Raw genomic sequence first — 16,214 nt, 5'->3', positions numbered from 1 at the left:
TTCTGGGTGACGAGCAAACGCTTTAACCACTAGGCTACCCGACCGCCCCTAACTCCCAATAGATACAAGGGTCTAAAGTTGTAGTAATTAAAATCCCACAATGTCCATCTTTGCGCAGATCGATACGACATTATACCTTTACAAATTTCTCTGATGTCATTGTATGACCAGTGTTTAAAAGATGCAAACTTAAGCAGGTATCAGTTACCAAAATAAATCCAGCAAATATGTGAAACAGTGTCCTGAACTGTTTATATACAAATGGCTTGCACAATGGCCTGGGGCTATAATTCATTGACAGTTAACTTATCCCATATCACAGTAGGACTCAACTTGATTAGTTATGTGTAAACAAACATACTTCTCAATGACGACCGATAACAGAATAACGCTTCATTCAAACTAGATATAATTCACCACTAGATCAGAATGACATAGACATCCTTCTATACCATTACCAAATTTGAAGAAAAAATATATTCTAAATGACAATCAATCAATGTAATAGAAACTTGACTAATCTGAAACCTGGTTAGGTATGCATGTTCAAGATCACAAGCTCCATATGACAGCAACATTTCACACAATCGCGAACATTTTGAAAATAATCAAATAATCAAATCAGTTACCTGTATACAGTCCCAGCACACGTTATTGTTGTTAAATTTCAAACTCATATTATCTGTGTCCCAAACTTTACCAAAACTTCTTGCTGAGACATCCATTTTGATCAATACTCCAAAACAATCCACAAATATTGAGACTAATCCAATCAACTGGTCCACTTGTGCACAGGTAAGTCAGGTACAGAAACTGTGTAACGTTTACCCACAATCCTCCTTATATACCCAGTCTGTTGCTAGATATTACATCATCCTTGTTCCTCATATATATCATTATTTACACACACATAAATAAAGCGAGTACGATCAGCTCTGTACAAGGAAGCAATCCAAACACAGCCCCGAGGCATCAGGCTCTGTAGATTCATCTGGTTATATAGGGCTTGAGATACCACTAATAGGATGAAATGGATACTATTAGTTATATATTCTGATTGAAGCATATTGTTTTAACGACCATGTTGGTTGCAACCATAAACCTATAGAAATTGATTAACATGACCACAGGCAACGGTGGCAATGATTGTGCAGAGCTGAAAAATGTTATATGTATATGTATTCATATCTATAATGGAAATATGATCTTTTATTTTATTTATTGTCATAGCCAAAGGATAATTGACGCATGTTCACAATACAAAAAAGACATCAGAACAAGACATGTGAAAAATTAGCGTTGGAAATACCTGCTTGCCCGAAAGTCTGAGACTATATGGTCCCTCACCTTTCACACCCTGCCATTGCCACGGGACCATATATGGTTCCGTAAAATTGTCCCTCTTCAACTTTGAATTAAGATGTCAAACACTGCTTGTGCAAAATTATAACCATCATCACCCTAATCATCTCAGCTTTAACATCGTGTAACTCAAATTTTATACAGAGCTTTTTTAGTAATTAGATCTAAACCATTTACAACACTTATTAAACCCAAAGTATAAGCGATCGGGGTCATTTCAAAACGACGCGATTCTTGAATCACAAGGCGACCCAGTTACGAGTGATCGAAAATAGGATTGTTGATAGGAATTGCTGCAAATGAAAACGTTTCAACGATATTGACCGAATCTATGTGTACTTAATATTGGGTGATAGTATGCCAGTATAATCTTGTTAATTCTTTAGAAATAACAATAATAATGTCTGATATTGAGCAATCTCCATTGGATGATTTTTCACTTTTTGTCCTTTATAAATGTCCGATGTCAATGCACCCTGAATTTGTTTTTATCACTAAAAAAAGAACACTGACACTGAAACCTGTATAGATGTACGGTAACTGGGTTTTCATCAAGATATATGGTCCAAACTGTAATTCGTATTCTAACATAATCTTTGAAACAGTGTTTGGACTAATCACGACTTCCGTCAATGTTGTTTTGACATCCAAAACCCTGACCATTTCATCATGATTTTTTATCGGTAAATATAACTCACGTAAAAACTCAATGACTGTGTATTTCAAAATAAATGTGAAATGTCTATCACTATTAGGATTTGTACTTTCCAATGACATGAATTATTGGACATTAATATTTCAAACAAGGGCGATTACTTGACTTTACTTGCCACATTCGGGGGCATCCCATCTTCCCGAGGCAAGACAGTTAACTGACTTTAAAAAGTCCAGTTTCCACCCTTGCTGAACTTGGCTGGAATTCCTGGTCTCGATCGTAGCGCCACGAGTGGTTATTATGAGTTACGTCCTTTCTAAGCCTCTCCTATGGACCAATCCGATTCCATCAGTTGCATTTGTTTCAAACAAAATGGCAGCGCCCAGTCAAGACGATCTGATTGTTAATCAAGATCTATATTGAGATAAAACGGGTCTTACATCGCGAGGTGCATCAAATCACGCAAGCACCTTTATTAAAAGCATGAAAAGTTTTGGAAAATATCTGTTGACCATGACTTGGCGATGCACATGCTTTGCAAATCCTGCAATCGACCGAAATCGGCACGGCAGTTTACGAACCGGACTTTGATTCTGTTGCGAGATTTTGATTGGACTATGCATAGACTCGTTAGTCCAGCCAAAATGTAACACCATAATACCAGCCTAGTTCGGCAAGGGTGGAAACTGGACTTTTATAGATGGGTGCATCCATGTTACGATTAATGTGGAAAAGTGGCAAACTTACAATACCGGCACTCTTACCTATGGCTAGGCAGTGCATTGATCTTTTGGATTTGCTGACTGTTGGAAAGACAATCAACTCAAGTTGAATATCATACAATTTGGTTACACTGTGTGAAGAAATAAGAACGTTGTAACACTTTTGATAAAATGCGATGTTACCGTGCAGTATGCAAAGCCAGCTGTCAGCCAGGCAATATGAGTGTTACCTTTGCACGCCCAATGATTTATTACACTGTAAATGTAAAACTCATTTTTAAATATTCAACACTGCTTAAATATAAATTTATCACAGCTGACATAAAATACTCTCATCATTCTAATCCATTTCTGGTTAAAAAATACAAAATAATGAACAACTAGTTCTAAAGGTACCAAGTAAACAATGCCTTGGTTCAGTGTCATAGATTGTACTCTGGGTGACATATTATCATGATAATGTTTACATCAACCAGCCCCAGCTACAGCCCGAGGATTGATGACTGCACCCAGCTGACCTCTCTCCTTCTAGCTACAGGCAGTGCATGTGATCAGTCTAGGATGATGAAACATTGGCCCACTGTGTACATATAGGTAAAAACACTCCATAAACATCACATGGGACTGTTATGTCTCATTGGATTCGGGGGTTAAAAGCCATTCCACAGTCTATGTACTTTGGGCTCAAGATGGCAACCCTTTAATGAAACATATACTGATTCCATATTTATGGACCGGTATGTTAAGTAATGTGGTTTGTTTGTTTGTCTGTTGTTTAACGCTGCAATCAGCAATATTCCAGGTATATGACTGCTGTCTGTAAATAATCGAGTCTGGACCAGACAATCCAGTGATTGACATCATGAGCATCAATCCACACAATTGGGATCGATGACATGCATCAACCAAGTCAGCAAGTCTGACCACCCGATCCCATTAGTCACCTCTTACTACAAGCATAGTCACCTTTTACAGCAAGCATGGGTTGCTGAAGACCTATTCTACCCCGAATCTTCACAGGTCTTAAGTAATGTTAAAGATTTATGTTAATGCATAACAAATTGTTCTGTTTTTGTTTGTTTGTTGTTTAATGCCCCACTCATCAACATTCCTGTTATATGATGATGGTCTATGAATAGTCAAGTCTGGACCAGACAAACCAGTGATTGATATAATGAGCAAGTTACCTTATAATGTGAAATATTAAATGTATTCCGGGGTACATGTATCATGATGAATGTCATATTATCATAGATTATATACATGCCCCATTTATAACAGTCAGCGTGCATGTATAATCAGAATGTAATGTGTACGTGAGATGGGTTCCTCATTACACATACAAGTGACTACCTAATGTGGCGTGTGTGTGTGTGTGTGTGTGTGTGTGTGTGTGTGTGTGTGTGTGTGTGTGTGTGACTTGTACGTGTGACTGCCTGTCCATGGACAAGCATGTTCTGCATGTACACAAAAAAGGTGCCTGTCCATTGACAAGCATGTTCTGCATGTACACAAAAAAGGTGCCTGTCCATTGACAAGCATGTTCTGCATGTACACAAAAAAGGTGCCTGTCCATGGACAAGCATGTCCTGCGTGTACACAAAAAAGGTGCCTGTCCATGGACAAGCATGTCCTGCGTGTACACAAAAAAGGTGCCTGTCCATGGACGAGCATGTTCTGCATGTACACAAAAAAGGTGCCTGTCCATGGACAAGCATGTTCTGCATGTACACAAAAAAGGTGCCTGTCCATGGACGAGCATGTTCTGCATGTACACAAAAAAGGTGCCTGTCCATGGACGAGCATGTTCTGCATGTACACAAAAAAGGTGCCTGTCCATGGACAAGCATGTCCTGCATGTACACAAAAGAGGTGCCTGTCCATGGACAAGCATGTTCTGCATGTACACAAAAGAGGTGCCTGTCCATGGACAAGCATGTTCTGCATGGACACAAAAGAGGTGCCTGTCCATGGACGAGCATGTTCTGCATGTACACAAAAGAGGTGCCTGTCCATGGACGAGCATGTTCTGCATGGACACAAAAGAGGTGCCTGTCCATGGACGAGCATGTTCTGCATGCACACAAAAAAGGTGCCTGTCCATGGACGAGCATGTTCTGCATGTACACAAAAAAGGTGCCTGTCCATGGACGAGCATGTTCTGCATGTACACAAAAAAGGTGCCTGTCCATGGACAAGCATGTTCTGCATGTACACAAAAAAGGTGCCTGTCCATGGACGAGCATGTTCTGCATGTACACAAAAAAGGTGCCTGTCCATGGACGAGCATGTTCTGCATGTACACAAAAAAGGTGCCTGTCCATGGACAAGCATGTCCTGCATGTACACAAAAAACGTGTTTACAAGTGTTATTTACTTAAATAAGACAACAAAAGTTAGTTCAGTTATTGATTGTTATACCAGATGTAGAATAACATGAAAGGAAATGTAAAAATAAAAAAACTAAAGGATAATGTTTGGTCGGTAATTTGTGACCATGTAAGAAGATACATAACTGCGACAAGTGAGAAAAAGGCTATTGTGACAAAAAACAGTTGCTGACAAATTATGTCAATGAAATGCAGGATAAATATGATAAAAAACATTAAATACTTTTTTATATTTAATTCTGTTAAATGTATGAATAATATAATTAATAGTTTGCCATGAAAGAGTGGAAATCATTGTAATCCATTTTGGTAGTTGTAATATGGCTAGCGTAAAATGGTATAATGTATAATTGGCAAGTGTATATTGTCAATTACCATAATTACATCTAAACTGGGATAAGTAAAAAATATATGATGAACAATGAATGAACAAATGAATGAATTGATTGTATATTAAGAAGTGTCACACATGGCGTACATAGAAGATACATATATACATACACACAGCAAACAGTAAAATACTAACCATATGAGGCTAGTTCTGGCTAAGGAGACACTCTAAATACTATTATACAAAGGATGATATAAGCAGTGATAATACAGTATATACAAAATGTCATTCATCTCTCAATGTCTTTACATATAAGGTGAGAAACCCACAGAATTTTTAGAGAAACTTGAAATATGAAGACTTTATATTTCACTGTCTACAATCAGTTTGCTTTGACGATGATCAGATGATTACAATAAAGTTCATTTTGTATTTTGTATGTTCCTAAATAAACACACAAAGGTAAATGAATGTTATTAATTTGTTTTAAACTTCAAATGACATCTGCAAATCTTCCCGAGGCAAAAGAGTGAACTATAACTTTTAAAGTCCAGTTTCCACCCTTGCCGAACTAGGCTGGAATTCCTGGGTTCAATCGTAGAGCCACCTGTGGCTGTTATGAGTTAATGTCCCTTCTATGCCTCTCCTATGGACCAATCAGATTCCACTTCTCGTATCACTTGCATTTGCTTCAAACAAAATGGTGGCCCCCAGTCAAGATGATCAGATCGACAATCAAGATCTATATTGTGATAAAACGGCTCTTACATTGCGAAGTGCATCCAATCACGTGAGGAACTTGATTAAAAACTTGAAAAGATTTGGAAAATATCTGCTGACGAGTTGGCAGTGCGCATGCTTTGCAAATCCTGCAACCGACAGAACTCTGCATGACAGTTTACGAACAGGATTTCAATTTTGGTGCGCGATTTTGATTGGACTATGCATAGACTCATTAGTCCAGCCAAAATCTAACTCCATAATACCAGCCTAGTTTGGCAAGGGTGGAAACTGGACTTTTATAGTCAGTTAACTCCCTTGCCTCAGGAAGATGACATCTGCATTGCACTTTGTCCTAATATTTTGTTTGGTATCTTTAAATAATTGTCCATGCATGCATGATTTTTTAACAGCCAATATCAGTACATTGAAAAAATATTTATATATAATTTGGACACATCTACATTTAATACTTTGGGGGTTAAATTAATATGACAATACTAATTATTTGCACAGTTTTAATCAAATGGGATAAACAGTTTGTTTCACAAATATATCGTAATACTATAGCTGTCTTGTAGTTTACTGGGACGGTCGGGTAGCCTGGTAGTTAAAGCGTTCACTCGTCACGCCGAAGACACGGGTTCGATTCCCGACATGGGCACAATGTGTGAAGCCCATTTCTGGTATCCCCCGCCGTGATATTGCTTGAATATTGCTAAAAGCCATACTCACTCACTTGTAGTTTACTAAGATTAACATTGTTTCTGAATGTAGGTGCTACAAATGAATGTAGGTGCTATGACAAAAAGAGGATGCAAATGTCCTATACATCTATTTATGCATCCAACACACATATATATATATATGTTCTGGAAATGGCAGTATGATTTTTTGATTGCTTTAGCAAATGTCCGATTTTAAGAGCATAAGCAAAAACAAATGATACAATTATCGGTCATCATTTTTCGTGTTCGTGATTACTTTCAGATTGACCAAAAGTTGATTCTAAGCTAATAATCGCCACCAAATATGTGCAAGTGTCTGCTTTTCAGTAGCAATCACTGTTGCTGATGGACCCATGAAGATCCGGGGTAGAATAGGTCTTCAGCAACCCATGCTTGCCCTAAAAGGCAACTATGCTTGTCGTAAGAGGCGACTAACGGGATCGGGTGGTCAGACTCGCTGACTTGGTTAAAGCATGTGATCGATCCCAATAGTGTGGATCGATGCTAATGATACCAATCACTGGATTGTCTGGTCCAGACTCGATTATTTACAGACCGCTGTCATATAGCTGGAATATTGCTGAGTGCGGCATAAAACAACAAACCAACCAACTGTTGCTGATGAAGGGGCAATAGGAATCTGTTTAAGCTTGGCTACCCCTCTGAAGGTCACAAGTTGACACAGTACACATTGGTTGAATGAATTATTTGATTTTCATGCCCACCCACCCCACTAACAAATGCCAGCCTGACCTACAGACGAACAACATGGCAATGTGTGTCATCGTGTGTCAAGACTAGTTCTTCTCTTACATTGATGTTTAATATTTACTTGAACTTGGTGGAAGTCCGGAGTTTCATCATAAGCTCATCAGCTTTTATCTATGCTGAGTGAACTACTAAAGAAATGTTTGGGTCCCCACTGTGTTGCAAAAACAAATATATTTCTTAAAAGGTTTTCTAAACTTAAGCAGCAGAATATCTGCACTTGTGCACAACAGATGTAATTCAACATGAACATAGAGTTTTTATTAGTTTCAATAATTTAAATAATAGTACTGTATTCGACGTAATAAGCGCCCAGGGGGCTTTCAAAATTCAAAATAGGGGGCTCTTATAAGAATATTATTTTCGTGAAAAATACAGAGTTGAAAGATAAATTTTGTGGTTTATGCTGACAGCCTGAAATGTTTATGTACGACAGATATATTTTTCTAGAATTTAATTGCCCATATATAAGGCTGCATATAACACACGAGTGCGTATTGTACGCGAATACATAAGTCTTGTGAACATTGATCAATCGGAAGGGGTGCTAATTAGGATTTTTCACTAGCCAATATATTAGCAAATATCACCGTGGGCGCTTATTACGTCGAATACGGTAAATGCACTATCTTGTCACTAGACCTTCGGGTCCATCGATCACTTGTCTGGTTTGTTTACAGGTTGCATGGCAGGATAGGCAATAAATAGTTACTTATTTATTTCACTGTGGACACCTTCCCTTAAGTATAGACTAGGGCAGGGACCAGTCCAAATTTACTACCTGGGTACCCGACCCCCAATTACCCGATTTAGATACATGTATCAATCAATCAGATCATGCATTCACTGAAGTTGACTGAAGTTTTATCTTTACTCAAACATACACAAGTCAAAGAAATGGGTGCATCATCAGAAAGAAATGCGAACATTAGCGACTTGTAGTGTAACCACTGAGCTATAGTGAGTTTTTGTCATTAAACAATATATCACGTGACTAAGCACGGGTCCGGGTAGTCCTGTGGGTACCCGGGTCCTACTCTGGACCGACCCGACCCGAGTACCCGAGTTACCCGTCCCAGCCCTAGTATAGACAGTAGCAGATATACCAAGACTTTGTAACTTAAGTACCGGTTGTGCTATCGAAGATGAGACACTTAATGTACTTAATATTCTGGGTTTAGAGAATCTCTATTTAAACATTGCACTAATGCATGTAGTCAGTTTTATGACTTATTGTCAGACAAGTATAAATGGTTAATGAGCACTGATGTCATTCAATTTGAATTACCACATTCTCCCCATTTAACGATTATAAAAGGCGTCAGTCCATTTTAACATTGAGTGCGTGCATGCGTGCGTTTTATTATGTATTTTAAATTAAAGGTGCCATTTTTGCCCAAATGGACTCGATGTATCGTGTGTGCGAGCGCGTTTTATTATGTATTTGAAATTAAAGGTGCAATTTTTGCCCAATAGGACCCTTTGTATCGTGCGTGTGCTCGCACTTTATTATGCATTTGAAATTAAAGGTGCCATTTTATCCCAATAGGACCCGATGTATCGTTTCACTTTGCCTAAATCTATATATCTGTAGTCATATGACACTATAATAAACTATTATTATTCAAAAAGTATTATTATTTTTCCAAATTGTGTGTATGGCGGGTGCTACCGGTAGGGCAGGACATGTATGCTAACAGGCTTCACGCGAACACCTGGTGTCATCACTGATTTTCAGTGATCCATTCATATAATTTTGACAGCTATTTTGCCCTTTGGAAAGTTGAATATGTTTTGCAGATGATCTAGACTGGGTATGCTCTTGAACTGACGTCTTTGATTTGTTTGATGAAATACACAATAAACAAATAATCCTGCCAAACATTCATTCTCCATATGAATTGCATTCATAGATACAAACATAAAGTGCCTCTCACCTAACATTTACATAAATATTGGTTTAAAATCTAATAATTTGTTACCATACATGAATTTCAACCAAATATAAGACAAAGAGCATTAAAATTATGAATAAGAAACCATTTTGTGCTCTATATTTTAGAAACTACTTTGGAAACTAGTTGATTCTGACTTATTGATAAGTCAATGATGTTAGGAGGTATCAAATCTCCATATTATACCTCTGATGTTATATCGGATTTACCACAATCATGGTACCGGTACACAGTTGGTATACATGTAGGAAAAGACATGTCTAAATTCAGGTTCGGGTCTTCATGTGCATATCCTGCCCTGTTCTTTAAATTGGTATTGCTAGGACCTACCAGTCATACATAAATAAATAAGCTTGACAAAGGCGGAATGTTTAAGCATAATTTTTTAGAATTCTATTATTTTGTATATTTCTTTTTTGGTAAGATAATCCTTTTACATTTGGCAGATTAAAAACACCAACAGTCTTTTTAGATAACAGTACTATTATCTCATTAATATAACTCACATTCCCTTTTGAAAAGACAAATGATCAAAAAAGGGATTTCGTTACCTTAAATACATTAGGCAAATTGAACAAAAACATATTGACCATATATTTGAGTACCAAAGTGTGACTCCACTCAACCAGAATCAATAGAGCTCTGCAGGCTGATGAAACATATCATATACTCCAGGTGTACAAGTATGGTAAACCTGTTACACCTTCGCTTGCAAATGTACAATATTTACTATTTTAACAATCATAATTGTGTAGGAAAAGTGGAGGAATATTAACCCTGTATTTACTAGATATGACTAGATGAGCTATTTAAATGTTTGGACAGTTAAGAGACCTGAGGGGAGACTTGTCTTAAGAACCAATCCTTCCTAATTTTGACATACAAAATTTAAATGTTCTCAGTTCTTGGTTTAAACATACTCTACCCAATGCACCAGGATAGCATAGTTGAAAATGTCCTCATTAATCAATTGACAGAAATAGGGTAAAAAATGAAATACTGCTGCAAAAAGTAACTTGTTTGCCTTAATAATTTAATAATAAACAATACAAACCAGGGACTCAGCTGAAGACATATGGCATTAGGACATTTCCACAACATTATCAACATTTGAGAGCTCCTCAATAGAATTACCAAATTTGAAAAAAAATTTATTCGGATGATTATCTGTCAATATCCTAGAAACCCAAAACTCATAATAGACATACCTCAGTATCATCATCATAATTGGTAAGGCCCATGGCGACAGCTAGTATCCCATTCACTGTTGATTTGTCAGAGAGTGGAATAAAGACTGTTATCTCTGTGATTCCAAAGACTGTGATGGCGCCAATGATCTAGTTCCAAGTACTTAATATTCTGGGTTTAATCTGTACAAATAGCAGCCAAAGGTGACATAACCACGTGACCTAGAGTGATAACGATTTGGCCAGGTGCTATAACAATGTGTCCGGGTGACATGAGAATGTACTAGGCTTGCCTTTACAGTGTGAGATAAATTCAAAAAGTGGAACAATCATACCATGTTTTCAGGGTAAATCTAGGTTACCGTATTCGACGTAATAAGCACCCAGGGTGCTCTCAAAATTAGAAATAGGGGGCACTTGTTGGAATATTATTTTGGTGGAAAAAAACAGAGTTGGAAGATACATTTCGTGGTTTATGCTGACGGCCTGAACTGTTTATATACGACAGATATATTTTTCCAGAATTTAATTGCGCATAATTAAGGGTGCATATAACACACGAGTGCGTATGAAATAAGTCTGATGTACATTGATCAATCAGAAGGAATGCTAATTGGGATTGTTCACTTGCCAATATATTAGCAAATATTGCTGTGGGCTCTTATTAGAGTGGGGCGCTTATTACATCGAATACGGTACCTATATATATATGTCGCCACATTAAATCAAAATTGGCACTGAGCACTCACGACATGACATGACAAAACTATGAAGACATGAAACTTTTTGAGGATAAGTTCATATTTTATTTATTATCCATACAATTGTTTTCTGTCTACAAGTTATTCCAATATCAAAAGCCTATCAAAGACTCCATGACAAAACTAAATGCCAATTCTCTGATGTTGTACCATGGATAAGTGTCGGTCCCTTTCATCTTATCAGTGGTGTAACCAATAGTTATACCACACCTGTTTATAGGCCGCAACCCTTATTGTTGATTGGCTGATGGAAGCCACGCCTACCAGGTGTTGTCTGTTGCAACATTGCAAAAGTGTGTTATCTTGACTTCGATGTTCAAAATGTTCAATGATTAAATATGTTAAATAAAATTTGGTCGTTTCGTGAAGTAAAAATGTTGAAATGATTGATGCATGTCATCAGTCCCAATTGCGTGGACCAATGCTCATGATATTAATCACTGGATTGTCTGGTCAAGACTCGATTATTTACAGACTGCCGTCATATAGCTGGAATATTGCTGAGTGCGGCTTAAAACAACAAACAAACAACTGTCTGTTCATTTGTAAGTGTTGAAGATGCAGTTTTGGTACATGACATTGGCTTGAGGTGTGTCGATGTCACTGCTGGTCGGAGCAGGGTTTATCACTGCAAGTGAGTGAGTATTGTTTAACGCCGCTTTTAGCAATATTCCAGCAATATCACGGCAGGGGACACCAGAAATGGACTTCACACATTGTACCCATGTTGGGAATCGAAACCGGGTCTTCGGCATGACGAGCAAACGCTTTACACACTAGGCTACCCGACCACCCACTGCAAGTGAGACGATGACTGGAACATTTCCACACACTCTGCGGGCACACTCCATTCAACACTTATTTCCTTTGGTGGATCCAGCTTGTCAGAAATGTCCGCCAGCATACTTGGTGATGGGCGTTTGTATTTCTGAACTGCATCAAGAGAGTCTTGACATGTGATCCACACGATCTCCTGTTCTTCAATGCCGGCCTCACACAATCTGGTTGCACACGTACCTTTCCCTGAATGGTTGCTGAAATTGCCTTCATACCTGCTGCATATGTCTCCAAGAACTTGCTTGCTAAACCTGACCAGGCCACCTCATGACTTGCAGACGGACGTCTGTAGAAAGGTCCATTGTTTCCTATTTTCGACAGAGTTCAGGAAGTTCACTTGCTGTCTGATGTCTGATATTTTTGGCTTGAACATAGCGATGACTCAGACTGCCACTGAAGTTTTTGCTGATTTTCCCTGAAATTCCGTGACTTTTCGTGTTGATCACACCCCACTGTTATCTGATTGGTCTCCAACTCGTGTTGTTCATCACAGGCATGTAAAATGACAAGTTTACAGTTACAGACAAACATGGTATGCAGTGGACTCTGGGCACACCTGCTTCCACAAATACCCTTCATCCCAAGAATAGACTTGCTTTACTCTGTCAGGGGTTCTGCTCGTTTTGCACAGGTTCCAAAACCATCAGAAGTAAGTTTCGTCATTTGCGCATTATGCACACTTCGAAAGGGAGTATTCGTTCCGATTAACATAAATAAGTTTATGTAATGTCCCTGTTCTCTCATGTTTTTTAGCAATCCACATATTATCAAGTGTAGCGTTTTGGGGGGATAATGAGAGACATCAACTTTTGTGGGCTTCCGTTACAAACTTGGTCAACCAAGTATTCACATTTTCAAAGAAAAAGACTTGTAGTTCAGGCATTGTCTTACCATTCTGCTGATACTGCCACTTTTCAAAAATTCCACGTGACCATTTGGTATTTTTAAGAGGGTTCTTATAGCAGATTCTTCAAATTCGGCAAATTTTTCAACATCCACCGTGGGGCTGCATTAGATGTATGCTCAATGTCAATTTCATTTTCAGGTTCAGAATCGAGTGGAATCACAATATGTTGCCTTCTGTTACAATATGTTGCCTTTAGCTACAATATGTTCCCTTATGTTATAATGTGTTGTCTCCTTTTACAATATGTTGCCTTCTGTTTCAATGTGTTGCCTTCTGTTATAAAGTGTTGCCTTCTGTTACAAAATAATTTGCTTCCTGCTGCTCCATGGTTAAATATGTTAAATAGCCTGTGAGCCCAAGACTATATCATGGTGTAACATTTATATTAAGTTTACATATAATAATTATAGATCCAAAGCAAGTGATATATTCAGATTCAGGAAAAAGCAGATATCAAATATCAGGTGTAACTTTTAATATACAAAGTTTCAAATAATAATAGATCCAAATAAATATTAGGATTCAAGGAAAATGCCAAAATATTATATTAATTTCAGTTATAGCTTATAGATAATACTAGCCTGAGGTGACATTAGTCTGAGGTAACTTGAACCTAATTCAAACTGAGGTAATATTGAACAAGACATACTATTCAAAAAGACAAAAGTTATGTCTACATAGTTTAATAGATGACTCGAACTATTTTATCTAAGTAAACCTGTCATCGCCTATATTAAAATAACAGTGAGCGATTACTTCAGTTTAGGCTTATGAAGATTCAGCCCCCTAACAAGCTCATTTATTGTGATATCGTAATCTCTTTCCAAGCATCCAATAAATATGTCAACAAGATTAGTTCCAGATCAGTTAACAAGATGAAGTATTCCCCTCTGTCTAGCCATTCGTTAATTATAGGACACACCCCAATATGTGTCAATAGCAAATCATATTCTTTGTATTGTTTAAATTTCAGCTAAATAGATAGAGAAACAACATGTTAGGCAGAAGGGGTTTGACCAGTCTCCAAGCAAGAAGACCTCTCACCCTCAGTCCAGAGGGTGGTGCCAGCTCTCTGTGGCATCTCTGTGGCATTTTAAAATATTGTTATTTTTGTCTCTCGAAGTCATTAAACAGTATGTATCATGTTCGTCAGCATCACCTAGCTTACCCTACACTTTCAGTGGCTTGAATACATTAACTCACCGCACTTCCATCTTGACATTTATGACCAAGTCTGACATTATTATGGGAGCTTTAAGGCAGATATGTCTATTTCTGACTGTACATGCCACATACTTAGCACTTCAAGTCAGCTACAACAGTTTATGCTCACCTAAATAACTGTATGACCTTTTTCTTTCTTATTCCCTTGGCCTTGCAGCCTCCTTCATTTAAAAGAGGAAAATATCCTCAATAAATCACTTTCAAAAATTACTTAAACCAGATTTTTCTTTTTGTTTTAAATCAATTAATATTTTTGGCTTTCATTTTTCTAAATACAAATATTTTCCTACAATGGAGTATACATCTTTGAAATAAATGAACTAGGAAACAAACTATTATGTGATAATAAAAATAAAACTTTTTCGAATGTAATAAATATATCATCATTCAGCTGATGAAGGAGTAAGCATATACTTAAGCACATAATTAAGAAGTCAACATACATAAATTCTCTTCCTTATGTGTATCACTTCTAAATGCCCTTCAAAGACCTGAAAATAAATATAGTGTCGGATCATAGGTTTTCGGACATCATACGTTTTCGGACAGCCACGTTTATTGCGAAATTGTAAATACTTAGGTGATTGCTTGTTTTTTAGAGAAAGTTGTCTATGATGAGTGAATGAGATGTTTTACAGTTGTTCATGTGATAAGAGGGAAAACTACGAATGTTTTTTAAGTGTCCGAAACCCCAAAACATGGGGACAGCCCACAGTAATGACAAGGATTCTTTTTCTTTGGACAGTCTCTTGCAGTTTGACAGGTTCAAGATGAGAACAATGTAATCATATTCAATACACAAATTTGGAGATGCCAGAACAGTGATAACCTAGAAACATAATCAGGGTGAACCGGGATTCAAACCCCCATTCACAGACCGGGATTCAAACCCCCATTCATAGGTTTCTGACATGCCCAAGAGATGCAACTCTGCACATCGAATCATGGCACCTAAGATAACTGGGGCCCGTGCCCCACAGCTTTGATTCATGTAAACTACCGTATTCGACGTGATAAGCGCCCAGGGCGCTCTCAAAATTAGAAATAGGGGGCTGTTATAAAAATATTATTTAGTGGAAAGAGTTAAAAGATAAATTTTGTGGTTTATGCGGACAGCCTGAAATGTTTATGTACGACAGATATATTTTTCCATAATGTAATTGCCCATAATTAAGGGTGCATATAATACATGAATGTGTATTATACGCGAATAAATAAGTCTTGTGTACATCGATCAATCGGAAGGGGTGCTAATTAGGATTGTTCATTGGCCAAAATATTAGCAAATATCGCTTATTAGAGCAGGGCGCTTATTACGTCAAATACGGTATTCACAATGAATGAATATTGAAAAATGTGGTGAAAGTCTCTCCTTTATCATTAAGAGAAGATAAACAGAGTGTAAAACGTTTGCCTTGTCTCGCAATGGTGTTTGTTATCTCATCAGAAGGATTGTTTCATATATGTTCTACATTACTTCAGTGTTATCTTGATGAGTTTGCATATTTTTGACAGTGGAAAATTATAGAACTAAGGAATAGCATTGGTAATGGTTATTCATTTGGTAGAGTATTGTAATACTCCAAAATACTTGAAAATATCCTGACCATTCTTTGGCGTAATACAAACTTCCTCAAACAGTAAAATTGTGTTTGTCCAGAATCTGT

General features: G+C 37.5%; 2 protein-coding genes across 3 annotated transcripts in view; both read right to left on the bottom strand.

Moving 5' to 3' along the window:
- The window catches only part of LOC139473635 (phenylalanine-4-hydroxylase-like), a 44,839-nt gene that overhangs the window by 26,322 nt on the left and 2,303 nt on the right, over positions 1-16,214 (bottom strand). The window contains exon 1 of one of the 2 annotated variants that reach the window (XM_071256310.1): positions 10,840-11,051. The exons of the other annotated variant lie outside the window; for it this stretch is intronic. Within the exon in view, the coding sequence (XP_071112411.1) occupies positions 10,840-10,872 (33 nt within the window). The 5' untranslated portion in view covers positions 10,873-11,051. Of the gene's footprint in view, positions 1-10,839; positions 11,052-16,214 lie in introns of those variants that run through there. 2 annotated transcript variants of the gene reach the window in all.
- On the bottom strand, positions 12,361-13,079 carry LOC139474030 (uncharacterized). Its single transcript, XM_071256885.1, has 2 exons — positions 13,018-13,079; positions 12,361-12,631 (listed from the first exon to the last, which is right to left on the bottom strand). The coding sequence occupies exons 1-2, from the start codon at positions 13,077-13,079 to the stop codon at positions 12,361-12,363; spliced, it is 333 nt and encodes a 110-aa protein (XP_071112986.1).

Source organism: Haliotis cracherodii, unplaced genomic scaffold (assembly GCF_022045235.1).
Source record: "Haliotis cracherodii isolate W230 unplaced genomic scaffold, xgHalCrac1.p SCAF_3, whole genome shotgun sequence".
In the NCBI taxonomy this organism is placed as follows: Eukaryota; Metazoa; Mollusca; class Gastropoda; order Lepetellida; family Haliotidae; genus Haliotis; species Haliotis cracherodii.
Note: the sequence above shows the minus strand (reverse complement) of the source record. Positions and strands in the feature narration are given on the sequence as shown.

Bases quoted from the DNA above. Each gene is read 5' to 3' on its own strand.
- LOC139474030 (XM_071256885.1), bottom strand. From the start codon at position 13,079: ATGACGAAACTTACTTCTGATGGTTTTGGAACCTGTGCAAAACGAGCA. The intron at 12,632-13,017 runs GTAAAGCAAGTC...CATATGCAGCAG, and splicing joins CGAGCAGAACCCCTGACAGA to GTATGAAGGCAATTTCAGCA.